This window comes from Salvia miltiorrhiza, chromosome 4 (assembly GCF_028751815.1).
Source record: "Salvia miltiorrhiza cultivar Shanhuang (shh) chromosome 4, IMPLAD_Smil_shh, whole genome shotgun sequence".
NCBI lineage: Eukaryota > Viridiplantae > Streptophyta > Magnoliopsida > Lamiales > Lamiaceae > Salvia > Salvia miltiorrhiza.
In genome coordinates, this window is record NC_080390.1 from 47,621,343 (window position 1) to 47,638,300 (window position 16,958).

Here is a 16,958-nt window from a genome sequence, read left to right on the forward strand (position 1 = left end):
GTTGTAATTTGCACATGCGTTGACCATCCCTTAAATTTTAGATGACGTGTCTCCCAAAATTTGCAGACGTGGACACGCCGACAATCATACAAACTGACGTCGTTCTGTGAAGCTTTTTTCAATTAAAAAAAATTAAAAAGGAAAAAACGATGTTGTCAACCCTCCCCCTCTCCGCCGCGCACCCCTTCTTCTCCAAATCTTGGCCATCGGCTTCCTCTTGGAAATGGGGGGAAACGGTGGTGGCGGTGGTGGTGGAGAGCAGGTGTGGTATAAACATAAAATGTGATTCTATTCACTTTGATGAAATTGGGGAAATCATCGGCAAACAGAGAGAGGCAACTACCAGATACCGAGCCTCTCCGCTTCCCTCATTTCCGACTTGGGATTTTAGTGAGAGGTTTTGAAATTGTTGCGTATCCACAAACTCTGGAATTGAAGATGCAGACGAGAGAGAAGGGGAATTAGTATTGGAGACAAGGGGGGCTTTGGGCTGGGCTCGGCGGCGACGGCCTTCTGGCTGGGCGGTCTCCGGGAATCGACGGGCCGGAGGCCGCGATTTGGGAATCTAGGAGGCCGAGACTCGCGATTTAGAGAGGCTATTCCCAACCATCGCCGCCACTGGTGCTACAGCTGCAGAGACTTGCGAGAGCTGCAGCCACGACGCTCCTGGCGGTGGAGGAAGCGGTGGCGGTGTAAGTTAACTGATGAAGCTTGTTTCTCCTCTTATTGTTGCTCCCCTTCTCGGAACCTTGATACTAGCTTATAGTTACCGCTTCTTCGGCGCCGCCGAGGATGAGGCGTGGTGGGCTGGATTGTGGGCGTCGGAGAGGCGTCAGAGAGGGGCTGGCTTTGGGAGGTCGGTGGACTCGGTGCTGGAGCGGAGGGGTGTTCTTCAATTTTTTTTAAAGGAAATTCTTTAAAATATCAAAAGAGAAGACAACTTTTAATTTCTATTCAAAACGACGTCATTTTGAATACGTGTCTTGCCAGCGTGTAAAAAACGCCATGTGCCATGCCACGTCATGGCCGGTCAAAGTTAGTCTTAATCGGAATTTTTGCCGTGTGTAATTTGCAATGAAATCAAAAGGTGATGTATTCTGAGACTATTTTTGAAAGTTATGTGCAAAATACAAATTCGGTAATAGTTTGTGTATTTTTCAGCTATTAACCCTTTTAAAAATCATGTGACGGTAAATTCAAACTCGAAATGTATTAATTACGACGGCATTAGACCAACCATTTTACCGTTAGACTCATATATTTGATTTTTATTGTGAAATTAGGTTATTTGTTTGAGGGTTGAATATATTTGATTTTTATTGTGAAATTAGGTTATTTGTTTGAGGGTTGAGGGCCTTGAGGCGTTGTAAAATTATTATAACATCGTGTAGAACGTGAATTGTTATAAAGCTCAAGTTGGAATCTTCTTAGATGGACTTGTGCGAAATTACTAAAAGTTAATTAAAAATATTATGAAAATATCAATTAATGATTTGTTTTCAACTATATTTATGTAAAACGATTTAATGGTTTTCCCTGATCTAAGTAGAATGAAGTGAGCTTAGTGATCAGTATAATGAGAGAAAAGCTCAAGTTGGAATCTTCTTAGATGGAGTTGTGCGAAATTATTATGTGGATTGTTTTTTTTTTTTTTTTGAGACATTTGGGGGAGGGGGAGCGATGGGGTTTGATCCCTAGACCTCACTATTTGCAGACAGGGGTTCGCACCATTTGGTGTCCCCTTGGGGACTTTATTATGTGGATTGTTATAAAGCAAGTTTTGCTATAGTATCCGATTTTAAATAAAGAGTAGAAGTTTGGTTAGGGATTTCGACGTTACAAAATTAGAAATATGTGTTGTATAATAGCATTAATTAAGTTGGTAGGCGAAATCCTAGATGAAGGAGCAGGTATATATATATACACATGTTGAATGTTTGATGGAGAAATGAAGATGATGAGATCAATGGTTGTCGATCTCGGTGGAGTCGCCGTATTCGCTGCTGGTGAAGTCTTGAGAGGCCATCACCATCTTCTTGAACTTGACCATATCGGCGTTGTAGGCGCGCGTGTCGTAGACGTCGGAGCCCCCGTTGGGGTTGTAGACGGCGCTCTGCCCCGGCTTCACCCCGTCGTTCAAGTCCTCCAGCGACGAGTCTCCATCCAGCGCCCGCACTATCTGGCTCATTTTGGGGCGCTTTCTTGCGGAATGGCGTATGCTGGCCGCCGCACACGTGGCCATTCGGGACAGCTCGTGCGCCACGAATTTACCCTCCAGCCGAGGATCCACCAGCTCTTCGAAGTTGCCGTCTTCCAGCGCCTTGCTTAGAAGAGGCCTCGCCTGTTCCGTACGTTAATTAATTAATTGCTCTTTGAATACTAATAGTATGACGTACTTACCCAGTCTACTAGACTATCTTCCATCATGCTGTTAGAGAGATCGATAGGCCTCCTGCCGGTGATGAGTTCCAGCAGCATCACCCCGAACGAGAACACATCAGATTTCTCCGACAATTTCCCACTTGATGCATATTCCGGCGCCAGGTACCTGCACTCCTACTAATTAATTAATGCTGTTGCTAACAAATCAAACTCTCTTTCAATTAACAATTCATACCCAAAAGTTCCCATTACGCGCGTGGACACATGAGTGTGGTTATCAGTAGTGAGTTTAGCCAAACCGAAATCAGCCACCTGCACCCACCATCCTCATCAATTAATACATGCATGCAAGCTACACCAGATAGTAATTAATTTAAGTACCATTGCTTCATAGTTGTTGTCAATAAGAATGTTTGCAGCTTTTATATCACGGTGGATAATTCGTGGTAGACCTACAATCCACAATACAAGATGAGTAGAGATGGATGGGTTGAGAATATTAGAGAAATCGAGGAAGAAGAAGAAGAAGAATCACACAATCTTCATGCAGGTACGCAAGCCCCTTGGCCGATCCAACTGCAATACGAAGCCTTGTCGCCCAATCAAGCACAGGTTCACCGTTCCCTGCAATATTATTATTATTAAATACATGTGATGATGAAATTAATTTGGAAGATGAAGAGCGATTAGGTAGGTAACCATGAAGATGAAACTCGAGCGTCTTATTAGGAACAAACTCGTAGACGAGCAGTTTGTTGTCATTAGCGATGCAGTATCCGACGAGGGAAACGAGGTGGCGGTGGTGGACGCGGCTGATGATCTCGACCTCCGCCTGGAACTCGCGCTCGCCTTGGCCACTGCCGCTCTTGAGGCTCTTGACGGCGACCTCTCTCCTATCAGGCAAAACACCCTTGTGAACGAGGCCGAAGCCGCCTTGGCCCAGGAGGTTGGATTGAGAGAATCCATTGGTGGCGGCGGCCAGCTCCTCGTAGCTGAACTGATACATACCTCCCATGTTTTGCGATTGAGGCATACCCATCACACCATGTTGCCCTGAATATCCAGAGCTGAATTCCCCGCTCGAATTCGGGCCCCACCCGCCCATGAAACTTCCCGCCGGAGCCAGAGACTGCTGAGCATGCCACTGCGACGGATCTTGGTTATAGTATTGGGTTCCACCTAATCAATAACTACCACTGTTATACAATCTATATATATTATAGGAGAAAATTAATTAATGAGAGATCTCTAGCTACCGTTAGGCTGGCGTGCAGGATCCATTACATAATCTGATTTCCTTTTTCTCCGGTTACACACGAGGCAGAAGATGACAAAGAGAAGTAGAATGATCACTACTCCTATGGAAATAGCTCCGAAGATGATAAGTCCATTTAAATTCTGAGAATCGTGAGACGGTGGAGGAGTGGGCGGCGAACCGGCGGGGCGGGCGACTGAGGCTGGGCGTGGAGGGTTGGGAGAGATAATAGGCGGCGACAGAGGTGTTTCTGGAGAAACAGGTTTTGGCTGGGGTGGAGGAATTGCAGGCAATGGAGACGAATCGGCTTCTAGAGTAGGAGGATTTTGCGCGGGAGCAGCAGGAGGCGGGGTTGACGAAGACGGAGGCGGCTGAGCGGGAGGAGATGGCGGTGGAGTGGAGGAAGATGCTGGCGGAGGAGGGGATTCGGATTTTGTTGGGGTTGGTGGGGATTTGGGGGGTGAAGGAGGAGGGGAGGAGGGCGGCGGAGGGGAAGAAGTTGGTGGTGCGGGAGGTGGCGAGGTTGGAGGGGAAGGGGTGGGAGAAGGCGGAGGCGGAGAGGTGGCTGCTGGGGGTGAGGGTGAGGGAGGGGGCGGAGTTGATGCTGGAGAGGGAGGGGGCGGCGTTGATGCCGAAGGAGAAGGCGGCGGCGGCGTAGACTCTGATGGAGGCGATGTTGAAGAAGGAGATGGCGGAGATTCTTCCGAAGATGATGATGATGGCGCAGTAGCCTCCGACGACGACATAATGATTTAATTAAGCCGGAACACGAAACTCCACCTTCATTGATGTATGTCCATTACATGAAGATCACATGCATGAATTCGCCGTTTTCTGTAAAACCAACAACGATTTCTTCAATCTTGATGATGGATCATGAAATTGCACGGAGCAGAAGACAATTTCAACTTACGAAATCCCTAATTCATGGGATGATCAACATGATTTGACTTGTGCTCTGTCTCTCTCTTTGTTTTTTTTTTGGTTTTTTTGAGAAAGCCAAGAGGTTGAACGCCTTGAAAGGTAAGACAGAGAAATTATGCGAATTGTGTTAGTTGCTATCTTACGAGGGCTGCCCCCTTCGTTTGCCTTCCTATAAAACAGCATGTAGTCTCTCTCCTAATGCTAATGGTAGGGCTCTTCTTACCCATTTTTCAGTTATTCAAAATGTATCACGACTTCTCAAGTCAAATTGGACGACACCAAAAAATTCACGCATATAAAAATTAGAGTATATAACCCGTAATGTCAATACTTGTGCGACATGCTAATCCAATTAAATTACTGCATATCGAAGCTAGTACTATTTTTAATGCCAATAAATGCCATGATGATAGCAGTTCAAGGCATTCTATAAGTTTCCATCAATAACAATGTTCGAGTAATCTTATTGAAGAGATAGGTGCAGCTTATCTTTTTATTTTTATTTTACTATTAAAAATGAAATAAGATCGAAAATACGTGATGTGATGCAGGATAATCGAAATTCATCAGTTTAGATCATAATGAAATATTGAAGAATTCAATTTGAAGTATACAGCTCATTTGTTTGCTATAATAACACAAGCCGCCCAAAATCTCCCAACAATATTTTAATGACGAAATATGACGATAAAACAAAAAATTAAGATGGATAGAGAAGATTAGTTCCAAATATAGAAGACGGAATTTGTGAAGTTGAAGGCTGATTATTTGATTATTTCCATTGCATTTAGCGAGCATACAATACAAGGTTGTGGATTTCAAAATTAGATAGAAAGATAAATCCTTATTAACCAAAGCATTGAGCAGTAGGAAGCGGGCCGGGAATGGATCCCTGCTGAAAGAATTGGAAAGCAAAGACAAGGATGATGGCTAAGAAGGAGAGATAGGAGAGGCCCTCAACAGCTCCCAATAGGCCAAAGGGCCCGTTGGGGAGGCCCGAGCCCGTCTTGGTCTTGGTGTAGAGCGACCACGCCACAATGCCCACCACCACCAGGTAGCTCACTCCTTCAAGTGCGCCTATAGACCCCGCTGGCCCGGGCGGAAGTCCGCACCCAGTTGTCTTCAGCGTGTAAAGGGACCAACCGATCACCGGCGTCGCCACTAGTCCGCCCACGATGGCGCCGGCCTCTACGGCGGTGACGCCGCTCTCCTTGGCCATGCCCTGTACTTTGAGCATTGGCGGCTGCCTCAATTTGGTGAATTTATGGTGGCTGGTTGCCGGCGGCGACCAAGGCGAAAATTGTAACAGCATCATTTGGAGACGATTTGCTGTTGAGCTTAAGCTTTTCCGATGAAATTTTGTTTATTATTGGTCACCTTATCCACTTTCAACGACACCAATTTCAGGATTGCTAAACCACGTGATTTCGGCATTTTACACTAGAGATAGATAGGGCCAGGGGCCTGTTTGTTGCCAACAGGAAAAATATAATCCTTTTTTTTTTTGGAATGAGATAAGCCTAAATTCATTTATATACATACCAAGTTTATTATTTATATAATTGGTTGTTATTAAGATATTCAATTATTGAAAAATAAAAGAAAACATCCACGATAGCCAAAGTTGTTATTTTAATACCACTAAATAAATCTGTGATAGAATTGGATTATTTGCAAGTGACAAAAAAGCGAGTACACCAGCACAGCCTAATTCATTAGGACATTTTGAATAAGCAAGCCCAAAAATAAATCCAAAGTGGTTGGCGAAGGGCTGGGCTGATTGGCGCAAAATGCTAAAAGCCCATCATGTATTCCCCACAGCACGAGAGCCTAGCCTTCAATCACCTGCAAGTTCACCAATAATTACTTTCAGCTAGTATAAAAAAATTAAATAACTCCATGACAATGGATTCATGCATATGCACGTGCTCACAAAACGACGCCGCCTTGGCAATTTTTTTGACTGATCCAGTAGAAACATACACGTTTGTACAAGTTTTTTCAATTTCTTTTTTCCCTCTAAAAAAAATGTTTAAAAAAATGCGAAGAGAGTTTCGAGTATTTTCCAATTCTTTCCTTTCCTTTTCTGCCGTCGCGACAACTGAGTTGCGGAGCGAGTTGAATCACAGGCACAGGCACAACTGAAGCGAAGCGGGAAATAAACCACTTTTTAAACATTCATTTTCATGCTGTCCACCCATAACATAATTTCCCTCCAAAATATTGTCTAGGGACACTTGCAAACCATTACTAATTTCAAGTTTTCCACCCTTGTTGGATATAAACACAACCGCCATTTTCTATCGGTGCTTCGATGACTTGCTGTACTGCACGATGTCGGCTTCTTCTTCCTCACCATCATCCCCATCATCATCATCATCATCCCCATTTCTCTTCCTTTTATTATTATGGGAAGAAGATGAAGGCGGCAATTCCTGGACCTCACCATCTTGGTCATCTTCATCTTCAACATCTTCCTCCAATTCAGGGTCTTCACCTTCTCCCACATCACTACCCCCAACAGCAACACCATCTTCTGCTTCCACCCGCTCCACTGGTTGAACCAGGTATCCAGCAGACCCATAATCATCTTCCTGCAATCAACCACCCAACAAATAAATCACCGGCCGTGAAAACTCAAACTACACACACCTAAATCTATAATCTAAACAAACAAAAACCACCACAAAACTGCAGCAAATTTAAAGAAAAAACTGCTGAACATGGTCAAAACTAACACACAGAAAAGATCCCTCGACACTAATCAAAAAGGGCATTGCATACACACTGGGATACAGATAATTAAAGAAAAACCTAGTTCAAGTCTCAGAAGGTAAACCAATAGGTAGCACTCCACTTTCACCTGATACTGAAACCATTGGTCATAAACGAATTTCGCCCAGTAATCCATATGTTCATTGCACATTGCTTAACTAAAAGTGAATACATGGCACAACATTCATAGACACTATATGTCCAATACTATGTTTGTTCCTTCCTGACATCATAGAGGGATTCATATGTTGGGTTAAGACACAATTTACATTAATTCAGAGAAACTCTGGATATCATTTCAATAAAAACAAGTCATGCATCCTGCAACATTATTGAATCATAAAAAACAGAGGCAAATGCAATTAAATTAAGAGAATCAAAACAGATCTAGTATCACAACAAAATTCTCAAATATGTTGCAAGAACAAAACAAATTGTAACAACCAATTCTAAAAAATAAAATCATGCATTAAAAGCGCCAGGGAGTTGGGTGGTTCCAATAAATCAAAACCACAGTTATGCCACCCAATTGTTTTTTACCTGGAAAACATAAAACTTGAATAAAATCACACATTTTGAAAAAAAGGTACTTCCAGTACTTACAAAATAAAATTATTAAAACCAATGATCTCTACTTGAAAAGAGAGGGGGAAAAAGAACACACTCGATTAAAATAAATATTTCCAATCAAGCGCTGGGAAAAAAAGAAATGGATTTTCCAGTAAGTTTAAATCAACAATAGTAAACCCATTTTTAACCAGAAAATAGGGAGCAGATAACTGTGTGGATCAAATTTTCAAAAAATTTTGATTAGGCAAGCTTACTGAAACAGGGAGCAGATAAAATTTTGATTAGGCAAGCTTACTCATCAATAAGTCAAAAACACAAGTTTATTAATAAAGATGAAGTCAAATCTCAAGAACAAGATTGAAAGGCAGTTTCTTTACAACAGCAGGCCATCTTGCAAAGATTTCCTTAAAAAAAATCACCCAAAAACCTTGTATGTGCCACTGCCACATAAAAGCTGCAAAAAGCCCTTAATCTTGCAATGTATGACAGACAAGGCAAAGCAAGTTTTGAGAAACAGAAACATAAAATGACCGAGGATGTCCAAGAAAGGCAAAACATGAGTAATTAACAAAAACCACTAGACGGTAAAGAAAAACATACTGCTATTCAATTTTAAATATATATGTATATATAAAAGTGAGTTTGCTTTTACTTTCGGTTCTCAATTCACAGAAAAAATATAACCAGATTGACAAACCACATTAAATATTTGATTTTCAAGATTGTTGGATAAAAAGTGCCTTTGCTTTTAATTTGGGCTAAGCTACTGGTGTGCTCATAGTGAGATTGAGCGACTAAATATATGCATTTATCTCTAAATTCACCTGCCAAACAGAAACACACAACAGAATCCAACAGCACAAAAGAAATAGACTTCAAAGGTATCAAAGATAGAAGAAATTATACCTCATCGTCAGCCTCTTCTTCATCCTCAAATTCCCCATCCTCTTCAACTGCCTGCTCTTCCTCCCCCGTCTCCCCATCATCATCCTCGTCAGCGTCATCCTCCCCCTGCTCGTGTCCATCAATTTCCCCCTCCGTGCTTGTGAGCCTCCCAGTACTCTCGGGCTCCCCCAAATCCCTCTCATCGTTATCTACTTCTTCTTCGTCCTCATCCTCATCGTCATCATCATCGTCGTCTTCATCATCATCCTCAACACCGTCCTCCACATCGTCACTGTCATCTATCTCGTGGACTTCCACTACATCCTCATCATCACCTTCGTCGTCCTCGTACACTTCCTCCACCGAATCATCTTCATCCTCTCCTTCCTCCTCGTCATCCTCTCCATCCACAACCTCCACTTTAAATCCATTGGAATGATGATGTGAACTGCCGGCACGACTCAAGCCGTTGAGGGCTCTTGACGTCTCGGCTTCCTCCTCGTCCGCGTCGCTCTCCTCATCCTCATCAACATCCACAACCCCCTCGCTCCCCGCCCTCTGCCCATTGCTCAGCCTAAACGGGTGGTCCTCGCCATCTATCTCTCCACTGCCGGGGTCATCCTCCTCCTCCTCTTCATCATCCTCCTCGTCGTCCGACTCGGGGCGCTCATTCTCCTCCGCATCCATCTTGTCCAAATATTTCAATGACCTAATCAAACCGAAAACCCGAGATCGGTAATCCTTAATCCGCGTAACAGGACACTCGTAGAGATCCAATGAAACCAGCCTCAACTCTGCCAACGGTCTCAGGTCGTTAATATCTGAAATCCTGTTATTGGACAAATCAAGGTCCCGTAGCGATTCCAGCCCGGCTTCGACGAGGAATTCGAGCCCACCGGCGATCCGATTATCCGACAAAATAAGCTTCTGCAAATTCCGGAGGCGGGGGAACTGCTCCAGCGACGAGGCGCCGATGTTGGCCATAGAGAGGTGCTGGAGATTGTGGAACTTTTCGAAGAGCGACGGCGGCGGCAAACGGCCGTGGACGCACTTCACCGCGCCGTCGAGCGTTAACGTCCGAACCAAATCGATGTCCGTTTGGCCGTCCAACGCCGTCTCCACGGCCCTCTCCCAGATCTCATCCATTATTCTGCCAAACCCTATTTCTCCACTGCATAAAAACACATAAGGAATCCTATAATCAATTCCTATAACGATACAGCTTCTGGTGAAATGGTAAAACCCTAGAATTTGGCTTATGTCAAAATTCTCTCTCTAAAATTCTCTGTGTATGTTTCTGAGATGCTGGCTCGCTATAAGATATTGGAGGTGAGTCACCTCCGAGTTAGATGAGTTAGGGTTAGTTGGATTTGAGTTAAGTTTGACCGCGGTAGGGTTAGATGGAGAGACAAAGGGCGTTTGACGAGTAAGTGAATGTGAACCGTAGGATTAGAAAAGCAAGGATCGATGACGTGGTTGAATTATTGACGGTTGCGATGGACGAATGGTGTGTTTGTTTTAAATGGAAGGAAGAACAATTTTGAGGCTAGAGAAAGTCACGCGCTCGGCAAGTCTGATACGTCTCCTTGGGCGGTGTAAATATGGCAGCGCGCAGAAGAATATGCCCTTTAGATTCCTTATATATTACGAGATTGCCATTGGTATTTTGATAGGAGCGTTTCAATACACGCACAAATCATGTTTGGAGTGCCTGCTTACTTAAAATATGCTCCCTTCGTCCACAATCAATGTTTTTTTTTTTTTTCCATTTTAGTATGTTTATATTTTTAAAAAATATATTTTTTCATAACACAATTTTTTTTATGAAATCTTTTTTTGTTTTTTGAAACCATTTCACAACACAATTTATTATATATAGAATCCAAATTCTATTTCTCTACCACACATTTTTAAATATTACACCACAATAACACTTTTCATATGGAACTCAAACTCCACTTACAATCCTATTTATTAATGTGGAATCTAAACTTTACTTATCCACCACATATTTTTAAACACTACCATATAATATTATATTTATTGTGAGACTCATAATCCACTTACAACACACTCCTCTAATTTTTCTTAAAACCCGCACCAAAAAAATTTAAGTAACATTAATCATTGCCAGAGGGAATACATTTTTATTTTTATTGCAAAATCTACATTTTATTGATGAGCTGAAATTGTTACTTGCAAGTCTGTCTTTAGTAGCCCATATTAGTTCAAATAGTAAAAATAACCATGGTTTATATGATTGTTTGGTATTTAAAATAAATAAATTGTAAAATTCGGGATTAGAGCAAGGCTCACGCTAAAACACTACTCCATTCGTTCCGGTTTAATAAACTTATTTCTTTTAAGTACGTAGATTAAGAAAAATACTTACTTTTTGAATGAAAAGTGGTGTGGTTCACACAACTTTGACATTTTAAGCACATGTCTGATTTTACCACTTATATTAAATTTAAGAGTGCAAAACTAAAATGAAAAGTAATTACATAAGAAAGGCGGTTGGCACAACAAATTTTTCATTTCAAAGCCAAATCAAAATTGGCTGCTGAACACAATGGAAATTTAACAAAATTCTGGCTCCACAATATTTCAAGCCAAAATATAAGATCATTTGTAACACTCCGGCTCCAAACTTAACGGATGTCCCCACACATCAATACGAGTCTTTTCTAGCATGTTTTGTCCTCACTCGCACGCTTCCCGGAAAACTTTTCAGGGGATCACCCATCCTGAAATTGCTTCAAACCAAGCATGCTTAACCTTTGAGTTTCTTCAACGTAAGCACTAGAAAAAAAAATGCATCTTGTTGATATGAGTAGCACTTATCAAATCATTTAAGCTCTCCTCGAATATGTCGTCTCATTCTAACATATTCTCAGAATCCATCTTGTTTGGGTGTGTTTCGATTCATCCTTGTGCCCCTCCGCTTGGAAGTCTTAATCGGAGCCGCTCCTTGTCTGTGCCTCTTTTGAACCGGTGATCACTTCGCACTTTATCCCCGTGCGTCACAGCATTCTAAAGCTTCCCAACAAATAAGCTTATGTTTATACACCATTTTAGATCTCCTTCTTAATTCTTTCTCTTCAAAAACTTCACAGCATGCACTTCAAAGATGTTAGTGAGCAACAAAATATGATGGTTGTGCAATTTCTTTTCCAAAACTCAAAGGATGGGAAGCCAATCTACGGCAAAATGAAGGAATGCAGCACCAAATTCAACTTAGCGAGGCAGACGATCACTCGTTTATAGGCTGAAGCAAGGAAATAAAAGACACAAGGCTAGATTATTAATTTAACCACCAAAAGATAAATGCACAACGATTCACAAAACGAGTACAGATAGATCTAGAACAATCCAGTCTTTGATACTTTGTAGAAGAGGCACAGTTAGGAAGCTAGCAATAAGCATAGATTGTAGTAAGAGCACAGTGGGAAGATGGGTTCATCTAGGGTTAATCAGAGCTCATACACGTGTCCTTAAGCATATCTTACGACCCCAATAAGCTTCTCTTATTAAGGTTTTCTCTTCAAGTCTTAGAGCATGATATGATTGCTAATATTATGAAATTTAAGAATATGCACAACAACATACACATAAATGAGAAATGGTTCTACATGACAAAAGCTTCACATCGGTTTTATCTCACTCAAGAGGAGCCTGAACCACACAGAAGCTGTAAAAGCAAAAAAAAAAATCATCACCAAGGTGATGCTTATGTGCGCGATTTGCAGGGCCCTTTTTGATGATAATGCCAATGTGTTTTTTGATGGGAAAATTGGTATTTTTCCATTCACACTAACTGTTCCAGCTCAGAGAATGAGTAAAAACAGAAATGCAAGGACACTAGAGACAAAGTCAATATAGTCCATTTCCAAAGTGGTGATCAATGAGTGCTTGATCAGTCAAGTATGGAGAGGAAGAGAGACATGCATGCAATGTAAAAGCCCACTTTATTTTGTAGAATTAACATGCAAAGTGTAACACATGTCAAAGCTTTCAAGTTTATTGTTTTTTCAGTTTATTCCAACTATCATGCCTAAATGGCCACAAAGTGCATCCAAGTTGATTTTCATTCAACAAGATAATACGAAGCCACACATAAGTGATTCAGACTTAAAGTTCAAACATGTTGCCTCACAAAATGGCTTTGATATTAAACTAGCTCACCAACCACCCAACTCACCGAACACGAATGTCAATGACTTGGGGTGGTTTAGAGCTATTCAAAGCATTCAAGAGGAGTCAGTTTGCACAAATGTAGACCAATTGGTGAATGCGGTTTGCAAAAGCTTCTTAGAGCTTAGTCCAATAGCATTAAACAAAGTATTTTTATCCTTACAAGGTTGCATGATAGACATAATGAAAGTGAAAGGGCATAATGCTTACAAACTGCCTCAGATGAGCAATGATGCTCTCATAAGACAGAATGCATTGCCCATCATATTGGAAGTAGACAAGCATCTAGTAGATGAGTGTATCATGCACATGATACACTCATGGGAAGAAGGAAAAATGCATGGCATCATGGAAGACTTGGGCTATGAACATCAAGCTCATATCAATTTCATGTAAGACTAAACATTAGACTCTTCTTGAGCTATCGGGGTCGTATTATCAATTGGACCTCGCGACGGTCAATTTGGGCGAGAATATGAAAGAAGGCTACTATTCAGCCGATCCTCAATCGAGGCCGGCGGCGGGGGACGATGAATGCAAAAAAAGGGGCGCCATTCGTACACGCTCGAAGAAGCCGACCTCAGAGCTCGTATTTGGATTGAGGAGACGAACGATGCCATTCATGGCATCGACCAAAAGTTGATGCCTATTGGGGGAGAGTGTTGGAGAAGATCAACGCAATGGTGCTCAAGCTGTTCACAGTCCAACGGGTGAAAAGTTATTGGGGCGTATCACAGCCGATGTGAAGCTTTGGTAGGCAACATGGGTTAAAGCCCATGCCAAGTGGCCATATGGTCATAGCGACGACATGATCCGGGAGAAGTTGCAAACCTTGTACACATCCAGAAATAAGAGCATTCAATTCGAACGGTGGAATGTGTTGAGAATTATTCGACTGAACTGAAAGTTCAAGTTCTTGTATCTCGAGAGCGAAGTTCATTCCTCAAAGAGGACAAAAATGTCGGAGAATGGTGATTTCACAGCATCAGCGTTAGGCAAAGAAATTTCTTCTACCCCACTAATAGGTAACAAGGTGGTGGCGAGGGCGACGGTCAAGTGCAAATGATCACAAACCTCGATGCCCTCCACCGAGTTTTTGAACTATATGGGCGAGACATAAGTAAATCTCACTGCAATCGTTAAAGTCAATAAGGAGAAGAATCGGCTCAAGCGCAAAGTGCTAGGCAACAAAATTTTGTTCATGAATACGTTGAGAATGACACCGAGCAACAAGAAATACATGTACAGTGGGTGGTGACATTCTCGCACGAAGTGGAGCCAGAGATGACTGATTTTCATGTTTTTAATTTATGTTGTTTAAAATCATGTAATTTAAATTTATGTTATTTAAATTAAATCAAAAACACAAAACTAGTTCATATGAGTTAGTATAATGAGTCAACCTACTACAACATTTGACTCATAAGTGGACCTATAGCGTGGATAAGTCAAACATTGACTCAACCAATGTGAATGATCTTATGTAATATTGATATTCTTTCATATATTTTAGGCAAAAATATCAAACAAGCTTTTATTATCGATCTTTCACAATGATATCTAGAATTATTATAAAATATAAATATAACGAAAATCCATCATTAATGAAATATCTACTTTAAAAATGTATGAATCCTAATCATTCAAGTCCATTAATTACACTAACAATTTTCATCTTATTGAGGAAATTATGACACAAAATCAACAAGAGGCAGAAAAATATAAGATTAATTGCAGAATCATTGAATTTTTCACTCAAAATCTCATAAAATTTGTCATCAATAAGAAAATGATGTGTTTTTTTCGTTTGATATTTGAGACATTTAACAACTGACGAGCCCAAGTTTTGTGCTCTTTTTCTTTGTTGTGTTTAGGTCTAGATTGAGTCATTTGTGTGTGTTTGGGTTTGTTTTTGTGTCTGGGAGGACACTTGTTTGGCAGGGCCTCGTGGATGCTATAATGGGCAAGATGGAGCAAATCTGATGAAAAAATGGAAGACACCTCAATGATCAAGTTTAACGAAGTCTGCAGGTTGAATGCAATCCAAAGATCGAGAGTCACATTTGCTGACCTGCTGGGCATGATGTTATCAAGTAGGTAGTACCGCTCAGAGGAGGAGTTCCATCACGTCCTGGGCAGTTGGAGCTATTTCTGGGAGAGAGTGATGCAGCTAAGGCTATTTGCCGCTGACCAAGAGGTTGACCTGACTTACGCTCGGAAATCAACATCCACCACGAGAGGTATCGAGGGCATGTGGAAGGGCAGAATGAAGGCATGAATGGTAAACAAGGAAGCAATCCATTATGACCAGGCGTCCAGGGTTAGATGCTGACGTGGCAGATCCAATGCATGAAAGAAGATGCGCTGAGCGGATTTGATTAAAGCTTGAAGATATGCACGGATTAAGGGTGGAGTTTTATCAAAGGTAGAGTCCTTGCACTTGTGGACTCTATCTCGGGCAGAAGAAGAGCACTCCAACCGGAGTTGGATTCTCCAAAACCCTAGCTGCGTGTTGGCTTTTGGCCCACGCCTGGATCTCTATATATACATGTTCTCATTTCATTTGGAGGGGGGACAATGCGAGTATAGTGCAAGAGGAGTAGGGCTAGTACCAAAAACAATCTTTTATTTTTTGCATTTAATTTATGTTCAAGTCCCGATTTAGACAAGACGTTTAGTTTATGCTTTATGTCGGCAGCGTAGCATCCTACCCAATTTTTCCGTATTAAGTAAGTTTATTTTATTTATTTCCATGTCTTATTTATCTTTTGTTTTAGCAATTTACTTTATGTCTAACTAAGTTTATAAATCTGGGCAATGCATAGATGATGTGGATATGACCTTATAAACTCGTGAGGTTTAATTGTGTGCTTAAGTAATTGCATGTTGTGTTCCCGAAGTGGTAGGCATTAAAACCAAGTGTCTAATTCGACTTGATTAGTTAACAGGTCATTTATGGAATATGGATACTTAATTCAGGGATGAATGAAATACTCCATATATCCTACAAAATTAATTATCTATTTATTTTTGGAATGTCTCATATTATCAGGGCTAAGTATTCGGACTGTTCGGAAGCGAACCGAAAAAAATTTGGATTCGAATTGCTTCTAAAATTTCAATCAAAATCAAATTGTTTCAATGGCCAAAATTGAACCAAATTTTTCGGTTCAATTTGGCATAAATTGTTTTATTTTATTTATTTTTTTATTTTTATTTTATCAAAAACATACTTGCAGCAAAAACATTTAATAAATTCACAAAAATCCACACCTCCACAACACAAGTTCACCAAAAAATCAATTCCACAAATACATATCTAACTTATTTAAAGTTCACCATAAAATCAAATCCACACAACTACAAGTTCACAGTAAAAGAAAAGCCAAAATGTATCACAAATCCACAACAAATATAACATAATAATAACTCCACAAGCAATACATGAATAAGAATCATAAATGCATCTTCTTGTTCATTATCTTCATTCTTCATCACCCTACTTTTATGGAGTCCAAAGTGTTCTTAACAACATCACTTATGACAACATTCTTTATAGCTACAAAAATAAAAACAAACATAAAATTAGCAATTAGCAGTTATGAAAACAAATATAACATTCTTCATAGCTACAATCAAATAATTATTTACATCACATTTTGTTATTTAAGATCCATGGCCCAATAAAATTATAAACAATCATTCCACACACCATGTTTATTTACTTATATTCACAAGCCATTACAATGATAACTACAGCAGAAAACAACCAAATTTTCACTAGTTCACATACCATTATACATTGATTCGTTACAAAAAAATTAATTAAGTAATATATTAGACGATAGAAATTAAGTTTAGCACAAATTCAATTTAGCATTGTACGATTTCATAAATTAAATAGGGGTTGGACGAAAATTAAATAAAAAGCGTGCGCGCGCACACACAGATTTTAGAGAACACTGAGACGACT

The 16,958-nt window shown here is 40.8% G+C and overlaps 3 protein-coding genes across 4 annotated transcripts; all 3 read right to left on the reverse strand.

The window, feature by feature from the left end:
• Positions 1-1,836: 1,836 nt before the first annotated feature.
• LOC131023899 (proline-rich receptor-like protein kinase PERK5) lies at positions 1,837-4,716 on the reverse strand. Of its 2 annotated transcripts, XM_057953545.1 has the most exons (8): positions 4,551-4,709; positions 3,639-4,471; positions 3,082-3,561; positions 2,920-3,006; positions 2,764-2,834; positions 2,618-2,694; positions 2,401-2,548; positions 1,837-2,341 (listed from the first exon to the last, which is right to left on the reverse strand). In XM_057953545.1, the coding sequence occupies exons 2-8, from the start codon at positions 4,381-4,383 to the stop codon at positions 1,964-1,966; spliced, it is 1,986 nt and encodes a 661-aa protein (XP_057809528.1). In that variant the 5' UTR covers positions 4,384-4,471; positions 4,551-4,709; the 3' UTR covers positions 1,837-1,963. The 2 variants fall into 2 exon arrangements, with proteins under 2 accessions (XP_057809528.1, XP_057809527.1); XM_057953544.1 differs by having other exon boundaries at positions 3,639-4,716.
• A 589-nt stretch (positions 4,717-5,305) lies between these two features.
• On the reverse strand, positions 5,306-6,144 carry LOC131023901 (uncharacterized). The gene has a single exon (XM_057953547.1). It carries the CDS (start codon positions 5,874-5,876, stop codon positions 5,409-5,411), a length of 468 nt encoding a protein of 155 aa, XP_057809530.1. The 5' UTR covers positions 5,877-6,144; the 3' UTR covers positions 5,306-5,408.
• Positions 6,145-6,176: 32 nt separating this feature from the next.
• LOC131023900 (acidic leucine-rich nuclear phosphoprotein 32-related protein) lies at positions 6,177-10,480 on the reverse strand. Its single transcript, XM_057953546.1, has 2 exons — positions 8,813-10,480; positions 6,177-7,155 (listed from the first exon to the last, which is right to left on the reverse strand). Exons 1-2 carry the CDS (start codon positions 9,935-9,937, stop codon positions 6,862-6,864), a joined length of 1,419 nt encoding a protein of 472 aa, XP_057809529.1. The 5' UTR covers positions 9,938-10,480; the 3' UTR covers positions 6,177-6,861.
• Between the last annotated feature and the right edge of the window lie 6,478 nt (positions 10,481-16,958).